Raw genomic sequence first — 27,972 nt, 5'->3', positions numbered from 1 at the left:
AGCATTGTAATAGAAGCCAGGTAATGAAGCAAACTGAAATTTCTGTGTATCTTAACACAATGTTAGTAGCACTTAAGAAGACATATTCCCAATCTGAAAAGGGAAGAGATTGCATGGGACTATAACTCACTGGATGTTTATCCCAAACCAAAAATCACTTCATCCCTTATTTATCACAAATGCAACCCATTACATCTTTGCCTCACTATGAGGAAGAAATATTCAGAAAACCGAAAAACAAAGACTAGAGTCTAGGAGATACCAGAAGATAACTTAATCAACTAAAAGGTATTCTCATCTCACCAGTGAGCCATACTAAAAAAACAGTAAAAATCAATTGCTCGACTTCAATGTGTTCCCAATATCAATGAAAAATCGGTATCTGACATCTTTTTTTAGAAGTCGTTCCATTGCAGTGTTCACATAATCAATTGGAATAACCTCAATGTCAGCTGTTATGCTGTGTTTGGCTGCAAAATCAACCATTTCTTGTGTTTCCTTCATGCCTCCAATGCAACTACCACCCAATAACTTCCTTCCTGTCATTCCATAACATTTATTAATACACAATTTATCAGTGGAAATGCATATGTAGCAATTAGGTTTGTACAACACTAAAGAATATAATAATAATACACCCTGACTTATATAATTACTAAGTCATATCAACATAACAAGCAACTTCGGATCCCCTTTTCAGATTCAAATGTAACAATTGTCTTACCCATTAGTAATGGAAAGACTGGTAACTCAAGTGGCTTCTCTGGTGCACCAACCATAACGAGCTTTCCTTGTGTCTTCAATAGACCAATTAGAGGCAAGAGAGGGTGTTGAGCAGAGACTGTATCAATGATACCATCCATTGTGCCTTGGGCAGCCTATACAGTTGATAAGTTAGAAACTAAGATAATGTACACTTATTATAACTCACACATGCTAACTAGACAATGCAACATGTTAACATTTCAGTACCTGCATCTGGTCTTGGTCTTTGCTAGCCAAAAAGGAGTCAGCACCAAGATGTTCCAAAGCTTCCTTCTTCTTGTTGGGTGATGAACTAATCACTGTCACCTTAACTCCCATAGCTTTAGCAAACTTCACTGCAACATGTCCTAGACCACCAAGGCCAACCACACCCACATGCATACCAGGTTTGTCTAGTCCATAAAATCTCAAGGGACTGTACACTGTGATCCCAGCACAAAGGAGAGGGGCACCAGCATCAAGTGGAAGGTTGTCTGGAATACGGACCACAAAGTGCTCATCAGAAACCATGGTGTCAGAGTAGCCTCCATATGTGATGGTTCCATCGTAGTACTTAGCACCATAGGTGAGAATCATTTTGGGGCAGTAATTTTCAAGGTGGTTGTCACAGTTATCACAAGAATGACATGCACCAACCATACAGCCAACGCCAACCTTGTCTCCAACTTTGAACTTTTGTACTTTGCTCCCCACCTCCGTCACTAAACCTACAATCTCATGCCTGCATTGTCCAATTCAGTTCCCATGATTTCAATATTTTATGAAGTAATAAAATCCATTCAATCTGTTTCATCAATAATGTATTAACATGTAATTGACATATAGCATGTGAAGTATGGGAAAGTGTTGAATTGAAATGCATACTGTTAGAGATATATATTATTCATATTAGCCCAATGTAATAGGCCCAACCCTAATTCTACTTTGTTTGCAAGTCAAGTCTCCTACTTGTACTAGAAGTCTATTAGTCTAGGGTTTAGTCACCTATATATACTCATGTTAGGGTTCATTGTAACACAGGAAGTTATTGTACTACACTCTCATATAATAAAGATGTAGCCCTTAAGGGATTCCTCCGTGGATGTAGGCCGTAAGGCTGAACCACGTAACCCTTGTGTTCTCAGTGTTCCTCCTCTATGCTTCCTCTTCCGCATCTACTCTAGCATATTCAACATGGTATAACACATCGCGTTGCTAATATTCAACATGGTATCAGAGCCAAACTTCGTTCTTGGCATCAAACAAACATCTCTACACAACAAAGAAGATTCTCACGTGCATACCACCATCAGAAGTCACGCATGCTTCTCTGCTGGATCTAGACTCCACGGCATCTCGCAGCCACCGTGGCGCAGTGCTGTGTCCAAAAATCCACAAACTCAAGCAAACCCGTGACATCAATATCAGATCTGTGCACATCAAGCCATCGCCTAATGAAACCAACAAGACATACGTGCTCCACGGCATATCGCGACCAAAACCCAGAAACCCGACCTCCAACGGCAGCCGCACGCGCCACCACGCGCCACCAATGGCTCTGGAACTCTCACACGCGCCGCTGAAGATTCTCGACTCCCAGCTCGGATCTCAGTCACACGCGCCGCCAATCCGGCCTTGTCGTCCACCGATCCACCTGGCCTGAGAATCTGGTAGTCATACGAGCTCTCACGCGCCTCCACGTGCCGCAGCAGCCTCCAGAAAATCTCCCACGCGCCGCCATAGATTCTTGACTTCTAGATCGTCTTCTAGGTGCACGCGCCGCCCTGTCGGCCTCCTCGTCCGCCGATCTATGAAACCTGAAATTATCGGCCTCAACCGAGCTTACACGCGCTGCCACACGCCTCCCAAGTTTCTGGCTTCTCCTCCACGCGCCGATGAAGCTGTCACGTGCATTCCACGCGCCGGAAAACTCCTGCTGACGTCATCTGACGTCACCGGATGACGTCATCTCTCCACGTCAGCAGCCACGCAAGCACGGCCACGTCAGCCCTAGTACACGTCAGCGACACGTCATCAGCCACGTCAGCAGTGTCGTCTCGTCAGCACCACGTCGTTGACCCGGACCGACCCGACCCGGACCACCCGGATCTGACCCGTGAGCACTTTGACTGTTGACTTTGACCTGGACCAGTTGACTTTGACTTTTTACGTTGACTTTTGACCAAAAGTCAAAATTTCCAAAAGGGCCTATCTTGCTCAGTTTTTCGCGTAGATTCCGATTTTGGGCTCCATTTCTGCATTTGAGGCTCCGAAATTGGACATTTGGCACATTCTTCATTGTGGTTTCTTCGAAGGCATTCTTCAAGGCATCTTCAAGTGATCTTCTCATGCTTATCCAACCTCAAGTCTTCATCGAGCTTCCACCTTGAGTTTGAGGGAGGGTGTTAGAGATATATATTATTCATATTAGCCCAATGTAATAGGCCCAACCCTAATTCTACTTTGTGTGCAAGTCAAGTCTCCTACTTGTACTAGAAGTCTATTAGTCTAGGGTTTAGTCACCTATATATACTCATGTTAGGGTTCATTGTAACACAGGAAGTTATTGTACTACACTCTCATATAATAAAGATGTAGCCCTTAAGGGATTCCTCCGTGGATGTAGGCCGTAAGGCTGAACCACGTAACCCTTGTGTTCTCAGTGTTCCTCCTCTATGCTTCCTCTTCCGCATCTACTCTAGCATATTCAACATGGTATAACACATCGCGTTGCTAATATTTAACACATACAATGTTAAATCTATTTAAGTTACACATTTGTTTACAATGTTTAGTCCTTCCATCAATCTTTTATCCAAACTATGCTGTTACATTCCATTTATTTTCAAAAACATAACTATATCATTTTGGCAATAGCCGCGTAATGTGGATGGAGTGGCTACATTGAAAATATACATATATTATAGAAATATGATTCCTAGGAAACGTTAACATTAACACTAACATTCCCATATATCAAGAAAAAAGAAAGCATTAATATACCCAGGGATAAGTGGGTAGATGGATGAGCCCCATTCATTCTTGACCTTGTGAAGATCTGAGTGGCATATCCCACAAAAAAGAACTTTGAATGTTACGTCCTTCTCTCCCGTTGCTCTGCAAACATACCATACCATGTTATATTTAGCAAAACCCAACAATTTAGTACTAAAATTTTAAAAAATAAAATAAAAGAAAATGTTAAAAAAGGATGGATCATTATCGATAATATTTGAGTAATCTCCATGCACCGTGATTAATTTTCATCGTGGTCTAGACTCAGATCCCCATCCCCAAGTAACGATTTTATTAATAAAAGATTCTCTATAATTTCACAATAGAATAAATGAAAGCTTTTCACTATTGTCTTTCATCCAAAAAAAGAAAAGAAAAAGGAATGCATAACAAAAAGATCCAATTTCATTTTAGATAAAAATGCTTAGTATAATTGAATGATCCAATTACATTTTTATTGGCTCTTCTCCCCATAGTATATAAGGAAAACAAAATGATTATAAGGCATAACAAAATGATCCAATTTCTCAAGATAATCAAAATTTTAGATTAAGGATCTATTTGGATAGAATTTATTTTGCTGAAACTGAAAATTAAAAACACTGTAGCAAAATAATTTTTAAATGTGTGAATAGTACTGTGGGACCTATTTTTAATAAAAAAAATTGCTGAAAGTGAAGTTTTTAAAACCCATGAACATTACATGGGTGCACTATTTATTGTTGACTTGGTCAACAACTGTGATTGAAGCCAAAAAAAAAAAAAAAAAGGGGGAAGGAAAACGCACAAACGTAAACGTGCCGTTTATCCAAACCGCACCTAAAAAGAAAAAAAAAATAAAGCAAGATTGGATGAGAGAGAGAGAGAGAGGACCTTCTTGAGAAATTGAAGGGAGAGAGGAGGCCAGAAGTATCCCTGGCTGCCCAGCCAAAGGCCTTGTTGGGGTGCTCAAGCTCTGGTGATTTCGCCATTGAATTTTCCCTAGAAGGCAGCTATGAAGAAACAATTATAACGTCTCAGTAATGCAATGCCTATAGGATAGTAATGACTAGTATATAAATAAGTTTGTGATTTAAGTACAACAAATGCACCTATATATATATATAGTAGAAATGAGGGACTGTTAGTGTGGTGACGTACTGGCTTAGCAAATGGGAGTGAGAGTCTGACATCAGACAAAATTTCAAACTTTCTTGTTCACCACTCTACTCGGAACCAGGAAAAGTTAAGAGGAGTTTCTTACGACTTCTTAGTTCTTTTGCCACGTCTTCTCCTTTAAAAAAAAATTTATTTTCCCACACTTTCGGTCGGTCTTGTTGATCCGTACGTTTTCTTGTTGGGTTGCCATAAAGTGCTTTTTTATTTTATTTAATATTCCTTTCCTGTTTGTAGTTTTGCTGTTTAGAACTCTAGCCAAGGGATGTAAAAGAACACTTATTTTACATTTTTAAGCACTATTTTATTTATTTTACAAATTCATCCAACATTATACTTAGCATTTCAATTTTTATTTTTACATACAATCTAATAAAATAATATAAACAACTTAATAAAAAAAATAAAAAGTAAAAAGAGAGAGAGTGAGAGAGGAAGAAAGAGTGTGTGAAAGATTAAAAAAGTAGTTTTTTATTTACAACTTCATGAATAGTAAGTTGCAAATATGCAAGTAGCTAGGATGAATAATTTTTTGGGTTTACATACCTGGATGGAGCTTGCTTTTAAGGGTCTAGTTACTAAAATAGCAACTGGAGGGTTTTTACACCCTCTAATACTAATGCTTGCGTGGTTCCATTGTGGTTGGTTGGTCTATTTTGTTGTTACTTACCCAAAAAAGGTCGGGTTTATACTACTAAAAAAAAAAAAACTCTCTCCCAAATCCTTTTAAAGTGACATATGTCCCTTATTTTTGTTGAGTAAACGTTCAGTCAAACTGTGGCGTAAAACCAATGTTTTACGCCAGCCAATAGGAGGTTGCCACGTCATCTCCTTTTAATGAGTCACTTAAATCCCTCTCCAAAGAGTCCAAACAGAGACCGAATTGAGAAAGAATACCCACAGCCCTTAGACCGAAGATGGAAAAAAATATTATTATTTTAATAAAAATATCTCATCATTCTCTCTCTTCAAAGTCACTCTCTCCCTCTCTCTCTTCTCACTTCTTCCTTTTCTCTTCTTTCTCTCTCATTCTCACTTTTTCCTTTTCTTTGCTGTTTGTCTCCACCGCCACCACCTTGAAGGCCACCACCTTGAAGGCAACAGTAGCCATGGGTCATGGATCGTTGTTGACTGGGTTTCATCAGCTCTCTCTCAAAAAACTCAAACTTCTCTCTCTGAAAACTCAAACCTCTCTCATCAAATCAAGGCTCTCTCTGCCAATCTCTCTTGATGGTGGCGACATTGTGCTGGTGGCTTGGTCGTGACAGTGGTGGCATGAGGGTTATGGGCTGTGGGGTTATGGGTTGTGTGTTTTGTGGCATGGGTTTTTGTTAGGTTGTAGGGTGGTCCGATGGTTGTGGCGCGGTGGTGGAGTGGTCACGAGCCATGGTAGCATATGGGTTGTGGGTTGTGGGCTAGGGATCGACATCGACAGCGCGTACTGTGGCTGGGAACAGTGGCCTCTCTCTCTTCTTTCACTCTCCAATTCCCTCTCTTCTCTCTTCTCTGTTTCTCTCACTCCGATTCTGTCTCTCAGATTGGGTTTTGGTTTTGGTTTTGGTTTGATTTGAATAGGGATTTAAGTGACTCATTAAAAGGAGATGACGTGGCAGCCTCCTATTGATTGGCGTAAAACACCACAGCCTAATCGAATGTTTACTCATTTTTGCTTTGTTTTTATAATAACTAAAATATGATTAATAAATGCTATTTTCTTACCTATAACAATAACAATGTGTATATATAATATTAATTCAAATTAAAAGATTTTTAACTCCTAACCATAAAATCAAAATTTATTATTTCATCTAAAAGGGAAAAAAGTCCAAAAATAATGACGGATGTTTTTATTAATAAGATTTCCTTATATATTTCTATATATGCTATTATGGTATAAGAGTAATTAGAGGAAATAAATAGTGCATTAATAATATATAAATGTTTCTATTTTAATGAAATACATTAAATATACTTAGAATTAATGGATTAATTATGGTATAAAAGTAATTAGCAGAAACTAAAATGATGCATTAATTATCTAAATAAATGTGTTGCATGTTTTTGTTAAAAGTTTAGGGGGCTATTATTTAAATTTATGTCTAAAGTTACATGTTTATTTTTAAAATGTTGCTATTATCTATTTGTCATTCATTTTATAAAATATATTTTAAACTAATAAATGACAAAACTCAAACCACTAATACGATATTAATTATTGACCCATACAGCCACACTCATCCATACATAAATATTGCATTAAATGTCTACTTAATCAATCAAATTCTTCAACAATCTCTAACTTTACTATTTTTTCCTTGAATTACTAATTTTATAATGTAAAGTTATAATAACATGATAATAATATACACACATGTAACAAACCCTGTGTATTTCCTAATTATTAAATTATATAAAGTTTATTATATTTATTCTATAATGAAGTGTAACATCTATAGTTGTTATGCTCCAGTTAAGCCACATCAATGTCATGTCATCATTTATTTTCCTATTTTTGTTTTTGTTTTTTGATTTATCGGTTGACATTTATTGAGTTCCTGCTTAGATTCGGGAGTTACTTTATCTCCAAGTCTACAGTTTGTCTATCCATTAACCCAAACTCTTTGTATGTCGTTATTATATGGAATTCTGATAGTCACTGATTGATTTTCTTTACATTTAAAGCATAATTGCAACTTCCTCAATTCTCATTTTTTTTCTTTATAAATTTTCAATTGTTCTATCTCCTCCAATATACAAATTGATCAATATGGTCTTCAATGGGATAGTTTCCTAAGTGTTTTTCCTATTCTTTCAGTCATGGCTCAAATATGTCTGCCAAAACCCATTAGCTAATTCATTGTACTAATACTATAATGCAAATGCAATCTTTATTAAGGTATAAATCTAAATAAAGAAAATCATAAGGAATGCACCACATGACAAAATATTATTCTCTCTCGCATGAGGTTTTTGTTTTTATGTATAATAGTAATAGGCCCGTGCATTACACGCTTTTTTATAATGTTTTTTTTTTTTTTTTTGTAAATTAATATTATTATTATTGTAATGCAAGGAAATTCATAAGTATTATTATTTTTAATATCGGATAGAGGTAACAATTTAACAAAAACATAATCAGAATCATCAAGGAAAAACAATTTTTGTTTTTGTTTTCAATCATTGCTAATCAATTAATATTATTAGTGAAATAATGAATAAAATTTTATTATATCATTTTAGTGAAAATATTACACGCAAGATCCAAAAAAATCTTGTGATTTTGCTGTGGCCTTTCGGTGAAGACATTTGTACACTTTATAAGATTAAAGTATGTGAGTCCCATGCAACTAGAGTATTGCAATGCTTGGTTAAATTTAGTTAAGTGAGATCTCATTGTGAATGCCTGTAGGCTGTAAGAACACCATGGTTTTCCGAGTGGTTAAAATGATTTAGAATCCCCAAAGCTTGAATGGAATAGATGCGGTATAGTATATTCATTGTTTATCTGCCTATTGTAATTTGTATCCTTGCTATTTGCCATAAGATCCCACATTGAAAATGCATGAAGGAAGAGAGAGACACAAGAAGGTATAAATACAAAGCACTAAGCAACGATAAAATATGCTTACCTTGACGGGGTGAATGGGTGATCAGGAAGGCCCATGGCCTAAGTTGTTGACCTCCATTGCACTTTTAGGAGGGGTGCCACCCTAAGGTCTCCCCAAATGAGAGAGCTGAGAGCCTACATCACTATTTGTTGCAGTAGGGGCCTGCGTTCGCGCGGCCCCTGCCAAATTCTAGTTTAAAATCTTTCTGATGTGTTTAGGTCATGGAGCCCAATGCCATCTACAGCCCAAAAAGTTTGGTTTGAGGTGATTAGTCACGAAATATGTGAACTACTCCATCAATAATTATAAAATTTACACAAAGAGCAAGGACTACACAAATAATTAAATTTAGGTAACTAGATTCTGCATGATTTCAAATTCAAATCTAAATACATTTTTCAAATATTAGCGGTTATAAGAAAAAAAAAATTATTAAAATTTGGTTTACACTATATGATTGTAGTTATTTTACTCAAAAATAAAAATAAAAATAAAAAGAAACCCAATTTATTACTGAAATTAAAATATCATCCCAAAGAAAATAAAAATAAAAATGAGCAACAAAGGGAAAAAGTAAAAGGATGAAATGCCGGATCAATGGCTTCATTTTGCTGCTTAAACTTACCCTAAATATCTATTAGAGCCTTCTCTCTCTTTTTTTTTAAAGGAGTTTATTGTGTAGACACTGCTATAAAGAGAGAGACTCATAACTCACAAACACTCTTTACTCTTACAGTGTGTTAATTGTCAAAAAATAATAAAGAATGTATTTATATACTAACAAGATTCCTTATATATTTCTATATATGCTATTATGGTATAAGAGTAATTAGAGGAAATAAATAGTGCATTAATAATATATAAATGTTTTTATTTTAATGAAATACATTAAATACACTTAGAATTATGGGTTAATTATGGTATAAAAGTAATTAGAGGTAACAAAAATGATGAATTAATCATCTAAATAAATGTGTTACATGTTTTTACCACCACACACCTTTGGTGCGATGGTCACTTCACAAATATAGGTGCTTATGGGGTGTGAGGGCCAAGAGTCGGAGTTCAAATCTCTAGAAGGGAGCTTTACTCACATATACACTTAGATTAGGCTAGAGTAGAATTTCTATCTTGTATAAAAATAAAAAATAAAAAGTTTAGGCGGCCATTATTTAAATTTATGTCTAATGTTAATTTTAATTTTAATTTTTTTTAATTTTATTATATTTTTTTTTACCAAAGAGTATGTCTAATACCACAACAATTTTCACTACTTTTGCCACCACTTACAACTTGCCATACAAGAAAGTTGTGACAAAGTTGTGGAATTAGTTATGGTACCAGACTTACTCTTACCAAAATCATAAGAGGGAGGAGTGATTTATGAAAAGTCGAGGGGGCCATTATTTAAATTTATGTCTAAAGTTACATGTTTATTTTTAAACAGTTGTCATTATCTATTTGTCATTCATTTTATAAAATATATTTTAAACTAATAAATGACAAAACTCAACCAACTAGAACAATATTAATTATTGACCTATATAGCCACACTCATCCATACATAAATGTAGCATTAAATATCTACTTAATCAATCACATTCTTGAACAATCTCTAACTTTACTATTTTTTTCCTTGAATTACTTATTTTATAATGGAAAGTTATAATAACATGATAATAATATACACACATGTAACAAACCCTATGTATTTCCTAATTATTAAATTATATAGAGTTTATTATATTTATTTTATACTGAAGTATAATATCTATTGTTGTTATGCTCCAATTAAGCCACATCAGCGTCATGTCATCATTTATTTTATTTTATTTTTTTCTTTTTTCTTTTTTGATTTATTGGATGACATTTATTGAGTCTCTCTTTAGATTCGAGAGTTATATATTTCCAATTCTACCATTTGTCTATCAATTAACCAGAATCTTCAAATGCTGCTATTATATGGAATTCTGACAGTCACTGATTGATTTTCTTTACATTTAAAGCACAATATTGCAACCTCCTCTCCTCTCATTTTTTTTTTCATTATAAATTTTCAATTGTTCTCTCTCCACTTTTTTTAAGAAATATTAGCTATAGTAGCATTTCAAAATGCCACTATACCAAAAAATACCCCCCCCCCCCCAAAAAAAAAAAAAAATTGATTACCAAAATTTTTGGTAATCAAAAGTTTATTTATTTATTTTTTAAAATTTGAAAGCGTTAATATTAATGCTTTCAATTTTTGAAAATTAAAATTAAAATTTTTATTAAATTAAGAAATTCAAAACAAAAATAAAACAAAAACGCAAACTCAGCAAATTCAAATTCAAACACAAATCTAGAAAACTCAAAATCAAACTCAACATGCTCACAATACAAACACAACATACTCCAAAATACAAGAACACAAACAGAACATCTCCTTAATGAAACCAACCCAAATTGAACACTTTGTTATTTTTTAGATAATGCATCATTCATTGAGAAATTGAAGTACGAAGTGTTTTTTGGTTAAATTCAGCATAAGAAAAATATAAGACAGACTTGAGAAGTTAGAAATTACCATTCCAAAAAAAGCCTAATCGCACTCCAGATATTAGTAATCTATTAATGAAATTTAAATTAAGAAAGATCTTTCATATAATTTTAAAAGGCCAAAAAACCTAGTATTAGTAAATGAAGCAAAAAATGAAAGCAACATAATTTTCAAAGGGGAAATATATAGACATATATACAAACTCTTTTTTGCATCAAACTGTTAGAGTACACCTAAGACAGTCTCCTAAAACCCATGATTGAATTGCAATATCCATGGTCTCTGTTTCCATTAGTAATAGTCCCTATGACCACCAACTAAAAAAGACAAAACACAATGTCCTATGTCTCAGTACCCAATAGTAACCAATCCTAAAACAATCTATAGAATCATAACATCTAACACCACAAATAGAGGCTATTGTACATTCAAAAAAATTCAAACCAATTAGCTCACTAATGCTCAATTAGAAATACAGTGGAAACTGACTGGTTTCAATTAAAAACCAAAACCACTCAAGGTAATGCCCTCAATTCACAATGGAATAGAGAAATAACACATATAACACCACTAGAAATGCTAACAAACTAGGAAAGCAATTCAACCATCTTAAGTTCAAGAAGCAGATTCTTTTCCTATCAAACATCAAATTCGTGATGGAATGCCAATGTGTTTTACTTGCCAATGCCTTAGTAAAAATCAAAATTAGCATGCAACAAAACCTTAAAAACTTTCTGATTGTTGTCTCACCAAAAAATTTAAATTAAAAAAATCAACTACGATCTTAACCACACCAAATGATGTGATTTAAGTAGAAATACCACAGAGATCTCCCACAAAAAGAAAACACATGCTATTGAACTTGATCAATTACTATAGTTGACCAGATCTATCACTTGTGCTTGCCACAGATGCATCAAACAAAAAATTTCAAATCTTGATACTATAAAGGGGCAACATTTTTTTGTAAGATAAAATGCAGAGGCATACTTTTAGATGAACAATTTCATCAACCAGCAAGATACCACAAAGATTAACTGGATGTAACTAAGAACAACACAGTTAAATGACCATAGGTTAGCTGTAGCCACATTTTAAAAACGCGGCTATAGATCCTCATTTAAAAAAAAAAAAATTATTCAGCTAGACCTATAGCCACATTTTCAAAACGTGGCTATAGGTTCATATTAAAAAAAAAAAAAAAAAAATCTACTGGACCTATATCCACATTTTTAAATGTGGCTATAGGCTTAACCTATAGCCGCATTTTAAAAATGCGGCCATAGGTTAACTATAGCTGTGTTTTAAGCCACGTTTTTAAACCACGGCAATAGGTCCTATAAAAAAAAATGCGTCTAAAAGCACTTACAAAGGCGACTATAGACTTAACCTATAATTGCAGTTTAAAAACGCATCTATAGGTCAGAGTTTAAGTTGCGTTTCTTAAAAACGCGGCTTTAAGTTATCTATAGCCTCGTTTTGTTTTTTATTATTATTTTTTTTTATTTTTTTTGTAAACGTGGCTAAAAAAAATGCGGCTATAGCCCGCGTTTTTTGATAGTGATATGAAATCTTAATTGAGTTATAAGTCTAAAAAAATAAAAATAATAAAAATAAAATCCTAAGAAATGTACCACATGGCAGAATATTATGCTCTCTTGCATGAGATTTTTGCTTTTATATATACAAGTGATAGGCCCGTGTAAGTATTATTATTTTAAATTTCGGGTAGAAGTAACAATTTAACAAAAACATAATCATAATCAAGGAAAAACCATTTTTTTTTTTCCAATCGTTTCTAATCAATTAATATTATTAGTGAAATAATGAATAAAATTTTATATATATTATTTTAGTGAAAAATATTACACACAAGGTCCACAAAAATCATGTGGTTTTGACGTGGTCTTCTAGTGAGGATGTTAGTACACTTGATAAGATTAAAGTATGTGATTCCCATACAACCAAAGTGGTGCAGTGCTTGGTTAAATTTAGTTAAGTGAAATCTCATTGTGAATGCCTGTAGGCTATAAGAACACCATGGTTTTCTGAGTGGTTAAAATGATTTAGAACCCCAAAGCTTCAATGGATAGAGGCAGTATAGTATATTCATAGTTTATCTACCTATTGTATTTGTACCCTTGCGATTTGCCATAAGATCCCACATTGAAAATGTAGGAAGGAAGAGAGAGACACAAGAAGGTATAAATAAGAAGTAATGAGCGACGTCAAAGTATACTTACCTGGATGGGGTGAATGGGTGATCAAGAAGGCCCATGGCCTCCGTTGGTGACCTCCATTTTACTTTTGGAGGGCTGCCACCCTAAGGTCTTCCCAAATGGGAGAGCCGACGTCACTATTTGTTGCAGTTGGGGCCTGCGTTCTCGTGGCCTAGTTCCAGTTGAAATCATTTTGATGTGTTTATGTCATGGAGCCCAATGCCTTCTACAGCCCAAAAAGTTCGGATTAAGGTGATTAGTCACGGAATAAGAGCTACTCCATTAATAATTATAAAATTTATACAAAGAGCAAGGACTACACAAATAATTAAATTTAGTTAATTAGATTATGCATAATTTCAAATTTAAATCTAAATACATTTCTCAAATATTAGTGGTTATAAGAGGAAAAAAAAAAACATTATTAAAATTTGGTTATTGTAAAAAACATTATTAAAATTTGGTTATTCTAGTTATAAGTTGGAAGGTAAGAAAAGGACTAATACTAATATTGGTGATGAGATGCTTTACACTATAACCTTTGTATATATGATTGTAGCTATTTGCCTATTTCTGTAAGGTTGAATTTATTCAACCATCTAATTGGCTTTATTCCGTGCCAAATTTGCTTGTAATTCAGCATTTAGCAACCCTGTATTTAGGTGAGTTTGTTGTAAGGGTAGTGAGTGAGATAGAGTGAAGTTTGCTCAAGAGTGTGCAAGAAAACAGAGACTCGCGGCTGGGACTCGCGGGTGGACTCGCGGCTGCAAGCCGCCAGAAGCTGCACACGTGCCAAGCATGCTGGAAGATGAACAGTCATGCTAGCTAGAGCACTACAGGACAACTGGCCATACGGTTAACTCGCGACTGGATCTCGCGACTTGGTCAAGCCGCGAGATCAAGCCGCGAGCCACCCCTGTTTTGTAAAACCTGACGTTTCACATTCCTCTCCCACTCCAGTATAAATACCCCTTTAACCCACAATTGAAAGAGAGCTTCCAGAGAGAATTTTGAGAGAGAAACCCTAAAGAAAAACTAGATTGCTTCACCCACAATCTATACCTTAGAGTCTCTTCAAATTCCCTTACTCTCTTCCTCTCCATTGTCAAATCCTTGAGAGGCATTATACCAAACCTGGTTCTCACCATTATCATCTCTGTGAGACAGTTGTTTGGAGTTCTGGGAAGCAATTAGGAAGGAGCCAATCTTCATTGGTTGATGCTACGGTTTAGTAGCGGAATCCGGGAAGCTAGAAAAGAAAAAGGTTCGGCGCAACCTCGTTGGAGCAAGAAGCTTGGAGGGCTTAGGTGCACTGGGTAGATTAGGCTTGGAGGGTCTATTGCTGTCCTTGTATCCCAACTGTATTTTCTAGTGGATTGATTACCGCTTGGAGGGCGGCGGAGAGGTTTTTCGCCGAGGACTTCGGTTTCCTCTTCGATAACACATCGCGTGTTGTCTTTGTGTTTGCTTCTTCCTTCCTCTCTATCTTTGCCTTTACATTATCTGCTGTGGTTTTATTTTGTTATGGCTTAGATAGTTTTTAACCAATTTCATATTATAGCATGTGTTAAGTTTCCGCACACTAGTTGTTTGACATATTGCTTGAGTTGGTTAAGTTGTATTTTGGGGGTCTAAACGTTCAAAGGTGTTTTGTACATGTTTTTGAACTTTCAATTTCCCTCACAAAACAAAACAAAAAAAATAACACTAATAAAAAGAAACCCAATTTTTTTACTTAAATTAAAATATAATCCCAAAGCAAAAAATAAATAAAAATGAGCAACAAAGGGAGAAAATAAAAGGATAAAATGCAGATCAATGACTTCATTTTGCTGCTTAAAATTACCCTAAATATCTATTGGAGCTTTTTTTTTTTTCTTTAAAAGAAGTTTTATTGTGTAAACATTGCCATAATGAGAGAGACTCACAACTCACAAACCTTCACTCTTTACTCTTATAATCCGTTTGGTTGGGGAGATTTGAGGGAAAATGGAAAAAGGAGAAGAGAAAATATGAGAGAATCATTTTTTGTGTTGTTTGGCTGGGAGAGAAAATTGGTGGGGTTTAGATATTTTCTCCTTAAATCCACCAAAATACAATCTCCCCAAATTTGGGAGAAATGTAAAGAGAAAATGGGAACTCAATGGTAGTGGTACTTAGAGTATTCACAGCAAAGAAGCTAAAAAATTTAGCTTTTAGAGCATATACATCAGTCTCCTTAAATATTTAACTAAACTATTCCAAAAAATCCACTTTCTCTAGTTTAATTATCTATATTTTTTTATAGTCATACATCAGTCTCAATACTACATCACTATTTTAATTAAATATTATTTTTTCATATTCACATTTTAAATCCCAAAATCCACCACCACCCATCTGGATTTTTTTTTTTTTTTTTTTTGATAATATCATTAAGCAAAATTTCGGATGTACTGATGTTGATGAATAGGCATTTTAGTGGCAGTAGAAGCCACTCCAAAAACATTTGACAATATCACTTTAGGAATTACTAACATCTTGATCTTATACTTCATCCTTGACTCATAGCCTCTGTGCTTAATAAAGTAATGCAAGTTCAATTTTTTAGGCTGCAAAAGTGCCTCCACCAGAACTTCCTAAGCCACCATTTTTTGGGATTGAGCTCCACTGCTATTACAACCCAAAAAAAAACCCACAACAGCCTTGCACAACCCGTAACCCACAAACCCCAACTACCACAACTTTGCAGCCGCTGCCTCAACCCACAAAACCTAGCAACTAGCCCAAAATAACCCAAAACCTTGTGTAAGAGATTCATCCACGCCGATCTAAACTAAGTACCATCGCATAAAAATCCAGCCACCATTGGACCCAACCAACACCCAAATAAAACCCAGCCACCGCTAGACCCAACCATCGTTGCCAACCACCACACCCATTGTCGAACCCAACCTAGAGAGAGAGAGAGAGAGAGAGAGAGAGAGAGAGAGAGAGAGAGAGAGAGAGAGAGAGAGAGAGAGAGAGAGAGAAGTTAGTGGGTAGAAAGAAAGAGAAGGAATAAAAATTGATTTTTTAGTAGTAGCGAGACACAATGTCTAGCTAGATGCAGCGACTCAAAATTAAATGTTAAATTTTTATAGTAGTTTGTTGAGAATCATGTGTGAGTTTTTTTTTTGGATATTTAGTTACATTTTTAGCCTCAAGTTAGTTGTGGTTAATATGAATGCACTTAGCACCTTAGGAACTTACTTTATCTATTTATCACTTCACTTTACAATACACCCAAAATTAAAGTTTATCCTTTTTTTTACCACTTCATTTAAATATTATTTATTTATTTATTTTATTCTTTTTTTTTAATTCTTACTCTCTCCTTTCTCTATCTTCTTCTCCTTCTCTATTTCTTCTCTATTACCCACACCTATTGCCACCATCTCTCTCACTTCTCTGCTATCCATAGCCACTGCCGCCACTAACCACCACCATTGGTTAAAAAAAAAAAAAAAAAAAAAAAAACATAAAACAAGAACCCTGGTTAGCCACTGCCAACCACCATCACAAAAAAAAAAAAAAAAAAAAAAAAAAAAAAACCAACTCCACCAATCAACCCACTAGCCACGAAACCCATTCAACAACTAGCCACTCAACCACTGCAATAGCCACCACTGCCACCGTCATCACCACCCACAACCTCAACCCCCAACCACCAAAATCACAAACTCAAACCCACAACCGCATCACCACCACTAGTCGGGAAAAGAAAAAAAAAAAAATACCAACCACCGTTAGCCACTTAATCGGACCTACGAAGAACAAACCACTGATAATCAGATCAAACCACCAACTACCCATCAAAGCATAGACCACCAAAAATCCTATCGAACCATTGAAGAACCAACCAAAATCGAACCACTGAACCACCAAGAACCATGGTGAGAGAGAGGGAGAGACGAGTAAGAGAGAGACATTTTGGGTTCGATTGCAAGATAGAGAAGAGAGGCATTTTGGATGAGAGATTTGATTTTAGATGAGAGGGAGAAGGGGAGAGAGGCTGGGTGTCAAGCGTGGGTGAAAGAAAATTTTAGAAACAGGGAAGAAGCAAAATAGAGAGAAAAGAAAGGAGAGGTACGCATGGTAGAATAAATTACATTATTATTTTATAACGTTCAATTACAATGAGCTACTCGAGATGACAGATCACTATAGCTGAGTGTTAAAAATTTTTTAAGTACGACGCCTTTGATATTGTGGGTATTTTTAGTGTGTTGAGTGCTAAACTAGCTTTTTAGTTATTTTAATTACTTTACTGTGGATGCTCTAGAAAAAATATTTCAATTTGAAAAAGGGAAGAGATTGAATGGGACAATATCTAACTGGATGTTTAAGATCCCAAACCAGAAATCACTACGGCTTTCATTTATCACAAATGCAACCTATTACATCTTTGCGTCACTATGAAGAAGAAAATATTCAGTAAATAGTAAAACAAAGACTATAGTCTAGAAGATGCCAGAAGACAACTTAATCAACTAAAAGGTATCCCTACCTCACTAATGAGCCATACTAAAAAAGTAGTAAAAATCAAGAGCTTGACTTTAATGTGTTCCCAATATCAATGACAACTTGGTATCTGACATCTGCTTTCACAAGTCGTTTCATTCCATTGCAGTGATCACCTATTTAATAACCTCCATGTCAGCTGTTATGTTGTGTTTGGCGGCAAAATCAATCATTGCTTGTGTCTCCTTTGTGCCTTTAGTGCAACTACCACCCAGTAACTTCCTTACTCTCATTTCGTTATCTATCTATATTGTTGTGCAGATAGCACCCCAAGACTCAAAGTCAATAACAATAAATAAGCGGAAATTAAATAACAAACACACAAAGAACACAAAAATTTACATGGTTCGGCAAACTGCATACCTCCATAGAGACGACGGAGAAATTTCACTATAAAAAATAGGGAGATACAATAGTACACAAAAACACTCTCAAGAAACCCAAATCCTAATACACCCTAACTCTTTCTCACCCACAAGACAAGAAAACTCTATTCTTCTTCTTATGCGGCTGCTGCTAGGTTATTGGAATATCTCTCACACGGCTGCACTTGCTAGGTTATTGGGAATCATCAGTGCCGCACATAACAATATTTATATCTATGTTATTAACAAAGTCGGCAAAGGAGCAATCCTTTTACAATTTGGATTCGGTCAACTAAGGTGACCAAATTTGGGCTTGGCAATTCAAGCCACATAGGCCCAATATCAACAAATCTCCACCTTGGCTTGAATTGTCTCTATCGCCTCCACCTTCACCCTTAAGGGCTTACAAACTACAAACATCAACCAAGTCCAAGTAGCTCTTGAACTTATCTATTGGAACTGACTTTGTCAACATACTAGAGGATTCCCAAGTCTTATTCTTCTGTAGTGACCCCATCTCTTCTACATCCCTATAAGACAATGGATCTCCACTGCTAGTTAAGTTTTGTTCAACTGTTCCTAATTCACATGTTAAGTCTAAAATTTGTTTTAAGGTTTTGTCACGGAATAGTCAAAGGGGGAGATTGTAAGATTGAATTTTATCAACTATCTTGTTAACTTTATTCTGTGCCAAATTTGCTTGTATTTTAGCAATTAGTAACCCTATATTTAAGTGGGAATCATGTAAGGGTAGTGTGTGAGAGAGTGTGAAGAAATGCTCAAAATTGTGCAAAAAATCAGGGACTCGCAACTGGATCTCGCAGGTAACTCGCGGCTTGCAAGCCGCCAGAAGTTGCACATGTGCCAAGCATGCAGAGAAGCTGAACCGTCATATCAGCTGTAGCACTACAGGACAAAAAGTCCAGTCTGGCTGTTCAGTTACCTCGCGGCTCGAACTCGGGGCTCAGTCAAGTCGCGAGGCCAAACCACCAGCCAGCTTTGTTTTGGAAAAACTGACTATTCCCATTCCAAACACATACAAGTATAAATACCCCTTATACCCATGAATTGTAGAGAGTTTCCAGAGAGAATATTGAGAGAGAAACCCTAGGGAAAAACAAGATTGACTCATACCCAATTTTCACATAGAGACTCTTGAAATTCCTCTACTCTCATCCTCTCCATTGTATATCCTTGAGAGGTACATTACCAAAACCTTTTCTCACCATACCCACATCTGTGAGAAGGCCATTTGGTTCTTGGGAAGTAGTTAGGAAGGGACCAATTTCATATTAGTTAATGCTATAGGCTATAGCAGAATCCGGTAAGTTAAATAAGAAATAGGTTCCGCGTAACCTCATTGGAGTAGGAGCTTGGAGGGCTTAGGTACACTTGGTAGATTAGGCTTGGAGGGTCTTTTGCTGTTTATGTATCCCAACTTGATTCTTTAGTGGATTATTTACCGCCTGGAGGGCTGTGGAGAGGTAGGTACATTACCAAAACCTTTTCTCACCATACCCACATCTGTGAGAAGGCCATTTGATTCTTGGGAAGCAGTTAGTAAGGGACAAATTTCATATTGGTTGATGCTATAAGCTATAGCGGAATCCGATAAGCTAAAGAAGAAATAGGTTCCGCGTAACCTTGTTGGAGTAGGAGCTTGGAGGGCTTAGGTACACTGGGTAGATTAGGCTTGGAGGGTCTTTTGCTGTTCATGTATCCCAACTTGATTCTTTAGTGGATTATTTACCGCTTGGAGGGCGGCGGAGAAGTTTTATGCCGAGGGTTTCAGTTTCCTTTTCGATAACACATCGCTGTGTTGTCCTTGTGTTTGCAACTCTCTTCCCTTAATCTTTGCCATTTAATTTATGTTATGGAAGTGATTTTATTTGGTTTAGATTGTTTATCAATTTTGTTATATGCTTATGTTTATATTCCACACATTAATTGTTTGATAATAAGTTTGAATTGATAATTTGGAAATTGGGGTCTAAACGTTCATAGTGTTTTATACACTTATTGAACATTCACCTTTCTCTAATTATCGAATTGTTTATAAGTAGAAGAAGTTAAAAGTTTTGTAGTTTAACTAACACTTTTTGTATTTACAATATAAATGTCTAGATTCAGATCTACCATCCCTAGGTATTGAATTATTTTATATATATATATATATATATAATCCTTATAATAACACAGTAGAATGGTCAAATAAAACAAAATAAAAATTAGAATAAATGCAAGCCTTTTCAAATTACATAACAAGAGTATAATTGAATAATCCAATTTTGTTTTTATTGGCTGTTCTCCCCATAGTATATAAGGAAAACAAAATGATTATAATGGCATAACAAATTGATAACGAAAAACAAAATCAAACAATGGATAAGAGAGAGAGAGAGAGAGAGAGAGGACCTTGTTGAGAAATTGAAGGGAGAGAGGAGGCCAGAAGTATCTCTGGCTGCCCAGCCAAAGGCCTTGTTGGGGTGCTCAACCTCTGGTGATTTCGCCATTGAATTTTCTCTAGAAAGCAGCTATATATGAAGAAACAACTGGAATGTTGTAGCAATGCAATCCCCCAATGCCAGTAAAGACTAGTAAGTTTGTGATATAGTAATAAAATATAACTCTTTATATATATAGTACTAGATTATATAAGGGACTGTTGAGGGTTTGGTGAGGTATTATATATCTCAGCAAATGGGAACTCAATGTACCCCTATATATGTGTGTATATATATATATATATATATAGTACTAGGTATAAGGCACTGTTCAACATGAGGGTTTGGTGACGTATTGGCTTAGCAAATGGGGATATAAAACTGAAACATTCTTGCTGACTACTCCTATCTTTCTGGAACCAGGAAAGGAAAGGTTAAGGAAGAGGAGTTTCTTACCCCTTCTTAGTTCTCACATGCCACACTTTCTGTCTTCTCATTCCATTTTTTAATTTTTATTTTATAGAGACATTGGTCATTTTTTCTTGGAGCATTGGTTATTGCTTATTAGTTATTATACACATGCTAAGACTTCTTCTCTCGCTTGTCACTACGTGTCTTGTCACTATAAAAAAAGGGGCTATCCCAGCATTTTGAAAACCGCTAGGATAAGGTCAAACTTCCTGTCCCGGCATTTTTTTTTTTTTTTTATACACACGCTAAGACTTCTTCTCTAGCTTGTCCTTGCGTGTCTTGTCCGTCAACCACAACTATTTTTTCTTGGTCAATCATTGTTGTGAGAGTGTTGTAAACATAATACTTATCCTAAAGTTTACTTGTGGAGTGATTTTGATTCCTGAACTTTTAAGTGAACCTATTGGTTCTTGAAATTTAAAAAATGAGAGTTTTTAGTCCTTTCGTCAATTTTCATTTGTTTATTTGTCTATGTGTCTTATAGAACAATAATGTATCATTTTTTAGGATAAAGTTTAGTTACAAAATTAGTTGTAGTCTTAAATTACAATCTTAATATCTTTTTATCAGAGGTGAATTTTAACAAATCCACCATTGGATTAGATCTTCTTCTTATGTACTCCACGCTTGCAAAATTTCTAAAAAATTAAAGATTAATAGCTATGTCATCAATAAATTGTTTTAATTGCAAGTCTTTATAGTTTAAAATTTGACATGTGTATTATGAGTGTAAATAACATGCAATTCAACGGTTAGATTTTCATAATATGTAATAATATTTATTTTATTAAGTAAGGTTGTAATCTTAGACTATAACAAATAATTTTTTAACTAAACTTTGTCCTATTGACAATATTTTTGTTATTAAAAAAGGACAAATTTTAGCTGTAAAATTGGTTATAACTTAAAGTTATAACCTTACTCAATAAAATAAACATTACTACAAATTTTAAAAATCTAACAATTGAATTGCATATTTTTTACTTTCTTAATACATATATCAAATTTTGTATCAATAAGATGTTATTTACTATATGATCTATAAGCTTATATTTTATGCATAATTTTAAACTACAAATACTTAACATTAAACAATTTATTGTTGACATAACTATTGATTTTTAATTTTATAGAAATTTTGCAAGCATGAAAAATGTAAGAAGAAGATGTAATCCAATGGTGAATTTGTCCAAAATCACCTCTAATAAAAAAATATTGAGTAAGGTTGTAATTTAAGGCTATAACCAATTTTATAGTTAAACTTTATCATTAAAAATTACACATAATCCCAATTTGTCAAATTAGACTTAATCCCAATCTCCCAAGAACACAAATCCCTTTAATCTCCATGCTGGGCTGCACAATAATACCGAATAATAACAGTAGCCACAGCCGCCGAAGACAAAATCCAAATATCATCAGAGCATCTCCAATAGGTTCTCTAAAACCAATTTTGGAGAACAAATACACCAAAAACTCGCTTCAATAGCTTCTCTAAAAACAAAACTTTTCCGATTTTTTTTTGAAGTTGCTACAGTCATTCTCTTTATCTAGAGAAGACTGTAGTAACTTCAAATGAATTTTTCTACTTAAAAAAAATCATACAACTCAATAAAAAACAATTATTTCTCTCTCCCCTCACCATGGCTACAAACATTCACAATAGCTACAAACACAATAATCCTTTCTCTCAAACATCTCTAAACTCAAGCATAATCAAAATACAAACTCAAAAACATTGTCTTAAAACTAAACAAATCATAACAATAAAAGCAAAAAAAGGAAAAAAGAAAAAAGACACAAGCCATCTAACCCATCTAGGTTGCATTGGGGAGGAAGACGAGCGGCGGCCGTGGAGCAGAAGGCAAGGCACAGAGAGCAGAGCGGAAGGCGCGGCTGAGCAGAGCCACCTAACCCATCCGTTCTTTCTCTCTCTACCTCTTTCTCCGTTTCTTATCATAGAGAGAGCTTGAGAATGTTCTGGAATCAAGTAGAAAAAGAAAAAAAAAAGTAGAGAAATAGAGAGCTAGAGAAAGAAAGAGAGAGGGAGGTTCTAGAATCAAGTGGAAAGTAGAGAAAAAAAAGGAGAGGATGGAGATATATGAGCATACATGTGTGGTGAAGAAAAAACAAGAGAAAAAAAAAAAAAAAAAGGAAAAGTATGAATGAAAGAAAAGGAAAAATAATATAAAGAATAAGAAATGACAATTTGGAAATGTTATCACAATATTTTTATAATAAATTTTAAGTAACATATTGTTATTAGCTAATATTGGTGAGTAAAAATATAATTTTAGTGGTGGGTTCAAATTAGAACTAGTAACAACTTTTCATATAAGATTTTGTTATGATTCTTGTGAAAGTATTGCAAAAAATATTGTTGATGTAACATTTTTTGTTGAAAAATATAATTGTTGAGAATGAATAAAAAATGAATGAAGAAATAATATTTAAATGAGATGGAGAAATGATAGAAAATCTGTCGGAAGGTGTATTTGAAAAAATGCGTATGTAAAAGGCAAATATTACTGTTCATTGTCCAAACAGTACAAAAATTTAGATAAACTGCTAGAGATGCTCTCACCGGTCTTCACAACTATCAAAGTGTTGACTCCAAATTTCAAGCCCAAAGCTCAGACGTGTCAAGATGGAAATTGTTTTGCTCATCTTATTTATTTTCTAGCTATTTGCAAAGATCCAGCCATCAGGTTTCTCAAAAAATAAAAATAAAATAATCCAGCCATCCAGGTGTCGATTACTTGGAAAAAAAAAAAAAAAAAAAAAAAAACTGTATACAGGTTTTGAATAGTCATCACTCTTGAAACGTTTTTCTGCTAATCCAATTTTATCGCCTGAAGCATTTTATTTTATTTTTTCTATTGTGAATCCAAATTGTTTTGTTAAAAATTGGAAATAAATAATTTCTTTTATATAGAATCATAGATTTAATCTTTTATGTAGCCATCTTCGAGTCTGAACATGAAGAAGATCTTTTATGTATTGGCATTTTTTAAGCCAGTTGTTGTAAGAGCATTCACATTGAAACTCTCAAATGCTAAAAATGCTATTTTTTTTAGCATTTTTGAGATAAAAACACCTCTACATTAAAGCTGCTAAATCTTAAAATTTTTAAGATTCAGCTACAGTACAGTCTCATTTTTGAGACCGCACTGTAATTGGATTGTAAAAGAAAAATTCTTTTTTATTCACCTTAATGGCTCTCTCTCTCTTCTATCTTTCTATTTCCTCTCTCACTTCTTTCTTCTCTCTTCTTTCTCTGTGCTTCATCGACGTGGTTCGCCAATGAGTGTGCTTTGCCGATGATTATGGGTCTAGATTTGTGGGTTTGAGTTTATGGGTCTAGGTTTGTGGGTCTTGGTTCGTGGGTCTAAGTTCGTGGGTCTGCGTTTGTGGATCATTGACGTGACCGACGTGGATCGTCGAGTTGCCCGGCGTGGATCGTTGACTTGATCAATCTCATTGGTGTGGGTCTCTGATCGTTGTGGTGGTCGTTGAAATTGTGGTGGCTAGTGGCTAGCGGTGGGTATGATTGCTGGGTTGAGACAGTGAAACCGAGAGGGAGAGAGAGACAATGAGACTAGAGAGAGAGGATGAAAAAAATAAAAACAAAAAATGAATAAAAAATTATAAAGAAATAATATTTAAATGAAATTATAAAAAAATAGAAGTTTTGATATTTAGTATATTGTAAAATAAGGTGTTAAAATTATAAAAGTAGTGTTTTGAGATTGTAAATATTAAATTTTTTACAATTATTAATGAGAATGCTCTAAAAGATCATCAAGGCTTGATGTGACTTTGGTCGGTTAAAAGGATTTGGGTTGTTTAGGAATTGGGATAAGTCTCATTTGTCAAAATTGAATGAGAGTTGGTGCCTATGTGCAAAATTTTAATATAAAAAATACTGTCACATCACTTTTTTGTTTTGTTTTGTTTTGTTTTGATTTTTTTTTTTTTTAAAGACTAATAGTGTTCACTTAAAACATTAGAAACTAGAAACACTTGGTAGGTAAATTTTAAGAACCAACAAAGTACTTTTGCCATTCTCTAATGTATGTTATTTTGGTGATGTTTTTAACTCTATGCATTACTTTTATTATGGTTATATTGATTGGGTAAATGTATACATTTTAAAAAATAAAAAATTTTGATGTGAACAAGTAAAATGACGTAGCATTGTAATAGAAGCCAGGTAATGAAGCAAACTGAAATTTCTGTGCATATTAACACAATGTTAGTAGCACTAAGAAGACATATTCCCAATCTGAAAAGGGAAGAGATTGCATGGGACTATAACTCACTGGATGTTTATCCCAAACCAAAAATCACTTCATCCCTCATTTATCACAAATGCAACCCATTACATCTTTGCCTCACTACGAGGAAGAAATATTCAGAAAACCGAAAAACAAAGACTCGAGTCTAGGAGATACCAGAAGATAACTTAATCAACTAAAAAAGTATTCTCATCTCACCAGTGAGCCATACTAAAAAAACAGTAAAAATCAATTGCTCGACTTCAATGTGTTCCCAATATCAATGACAAATCGGTATCTGACATCTGTTTTTCGAAGTCGTTCCATTGCAGTGTTCACATAATCAATCGGAATAACCTCAATGTCAGCTGTTATGTTGTGTTTGGCTGCAAAATCAATCATTTCTTGTGTTTCCTTCATGCCTCCAATGCAGCTGCCACCCAATAACTTCCTTCCTGTCATTCCATAACATTTATTAACACACAATTTATCAGTGGAAATGCATATGTAGCAATTAGGTTTGTACAACACTAAAGAATATAATAATAATACACCCTGACTTATATAATTACTAAGTCATATCATCATAACAAGCAACTTCGGATCCCCTTTTCAGATTCAAATGTAAAAATTGTCTTACCCATTAGTAATGGAAAGACTGGTAACTCAAGTGGCTTCTCTGGTGCACCAACCATAACGAGCTTTCCTTGTGTCTTCAATAGACCAATTAGAGGCAAGAGAGGGTGTTGAGCAGAGACTGTATCAATGATACCATCCATTGTACCTTGGGCAGCCTATATAGTTGATAAGTTAAAAACTTAGATAATGTACACTTCTTGTAACTCACACATGCTAACTAGACAATGCAACATGTTAACATTTCAGTACCTGCATCTGGTCTTGGTCTTTGCTAACCAAAAATGAGTCAGCACCAAGATGTTCCAAAGCTTCCTTCTTCTTGTTGGGTGATGTACTAATCACTGTCACCTTAACTCCCATAGCTTTAGCAAACTTCACAGCAACATGGCCTAGACCACCAAGGCCAACCACACCCACATGCATACCAGGTTTGTCAAGTCCATAAAATCTCAAGGGACTGTACACTGTGATCCCAGCACAAAGGAGAGGGGCACCAGAATCAAGTGGAAGGTTGTCTGGAATACGGACCACAAAGTGCTCATCAGAAACCATGGTGTCAGAGTAGCCTCCATATGTGATGGTTCCATCGTAGTACTTAGCACCATAGGTGAGAATCATTTTGGGGCAGTAATTTTCAAGGTGGTTGTCACAGTTATCACAAGAATCACAAGCACCAACCATACAGCCAACGCCAACCTTGTCTCCAACTTTGAACTTTTGTACTTTGCTCCCCACCTCCGTCACTACACCTACAATCTCATGCCTGCATTGTCCAATTCAGTTCCCATGATTTCAATATTTTATGAAGTAATAAAATCCATTCACTCTTTTTCATCAATAATGTATTAACATGTAATGGACATATAGCATGTGAAGTATCTATTTTAAGTTACACATTTGTTTACGATGTTTAGTCCTTCCGTCAATCTGTTATCCAAACCATGCTGTTACATTCCATTTATTTTCAAAAATATAACTATGTCATTTAGGCTTTAACCGAGTAATATGGATGGAGTGGCTACATTCAAAATGTACATATATTATAAAAATATGATTCCTAGGAAACGTTAACATTCCCATGTATCAAAAAAAAAAAAAAAAAAAAAAAAAAAAATTAACATACCCAGGGATAAGTGGGTAGATGGACGAGCCCCATTCGTTCTTGACCATGTGAAGATCTGAGTGGCATATTCCACAAAAAAGAACTTTGAATGTTACGTCCTTCTCTCCCGTTGCCCTGTAAACATTGGATCATGTTATATTTAGCAAAAACCAACAATTCAATACTAAAATTTTTTAAAAAAAAAATGTTAAAAAGTATGGATCATTATCGATAATAGCTAAGTAATCTCCATGCACCATGATTAATTTTGATCATGGTCTAGACTCCCAAGTAACGAATTGTTTTTTTAATAAAAAATTCTCTATAATATCACAACAGAATAAATGAAAGCCTTTTCACTATTGTCTTTCATCCAAAAAAAGAAAAGAAAAAGGAATGCATAACAAAAAGATCAAATTTCATTTTAGATAAAAATTCTTGGTATAATTGAATGACCCAATTTCATTTTTATTGGCTCTTCTCCCCATAGTATATGAGGAAAACAAAATGATTATAAGGCATAACAAAATGATCCAATTTCTCAAGATAATCAAAGTTGTAGATTAAAACGAAAAAAAATCAAGCAAGATTGGATGAGAGAGAGAGAGAGAGAGAGAGAGAGAGAGAGAGAGAGAGAGGACCTTCTTGAGAAATTGAAGGGAGAGAGGAGGCCAGAAGTATCCCTGGCTGCCCAGCCAAAGGCCTTGTTGGGGTGCTCAAGCTCTGGTGATTTCGCCATTGAATTTTCTCTAGAAGGCAGCTATGAAGAAACAATTATAACGTTTTACTAATGCAATGCCTATAGGATAGTAATGACTAGTAAATAAGTTTGTGTGATTTAAGTACAACAAA

General features: G+C 34.8%; 1 protein-coding gene, 1 non-coding gene and 1 pseudogene across 4 annotated transcripts; 2 read left to right on the top strand and 1 right to left on the bottom strand.

Moving 5' to 3' along the window:
• Nucleotides 1–83: 83 nt before the first annotated feature.
• On the bottom strand, nt 84–27,972 carry LOC126733030 (probable mannitol dehydrogenase). Of its 3 annotated transcripts, XM_050436146.1 has the most exons (6): nt 27,762–27,972; nt 27,142–27,255; nt 26,268–26,781; nt 26,020–26,173; nt 25,737–25,834; nt 84–441 (listed from the first exon to the last, which is right to left on the bottom strand). In XM_050436146.1, the coding sequence occupies exons 1-6, from the start codon at nt 27,857–27,859 to the stop codon at nt 334–336; spliced, it is 1,086 nt and encodes a 361-aa protein (XP_050292103.1). In that variant the 5' UTR covers nt 27,860–27,972; the 3' UTR covers nt 84–333. The 3 variants fall into 3 exon arrangements, with proteins under 3 accessions (XP_050292103.1, XP_050292104.1, XP_050292102.1); XM_050436147.1 differs by lacking the exons at nt 25,737–25,834; nt 26,020–26,173; nt 26,268–26,781; nt 27,142–27,255; nt 27,762–27,972 and adding exons at nt 725–878; nt 973–1,486; nt 3,748–3,861; nt 4,633–4,817 and having other exon boundaries at nt 84–539; XM_050436145.1 differs by lacking the exon at nt 84–441 and having other exon boundaries at nt 25,320–25,834.
• LOC126690631 (U1 spliceosomal RNA) lies at nt 8,536–8,705 on the top strand (annotated as a pseudogene).
• LOC126690659 (U1 spliceosomal RNA) lies at nt 13,297–13,457 on the top strand. Its single transcript, XR_007644703.1, has one exon. It is a non-coding gene; the product is annotated as a U1 spliceosomal RNA (small nuclear RNA).

Source organism: Quercus robur, chromosome 6 (genome assembly GCF_932294415.1).
Source record: "Quercus robur chromosome 6, dhQueRobu3.1, whole genome shotgun sequence".
NCBI lineage: Eukaryota > Viridiplantae > Streptophyta > Magnoliopsida > Fagales > Fagaceae > Quercus > Quercus robur.
Note: the sequence above shows the minus strand (reverse complement) of the source record. Positions and strands in the feature narration are given on the sequence as shown.

Coding starts and splice junctions, on each gene's coding strand:
- LOC126733030 (XM_050436146.1), bottom strand. CDS start 27,859: ATGGCGAAATCACCAGAGCTTGAGCACCCCAACAAGGCCTTTGGCTGG. Junction 27,256..27,761: donor CCCTTCAATTTCTCAAGAAG/GTCCTCTCTCTC, acceptor CAATGTTTACAG/GGCAACGGGAGAGAAGGACG. Junction 442..25,736: donor ACATAACAGCTGACATTGAG/GTTATTCCGATT, acceptor GCTGACATTGAG/GTTATTCCAATTGATTATGT.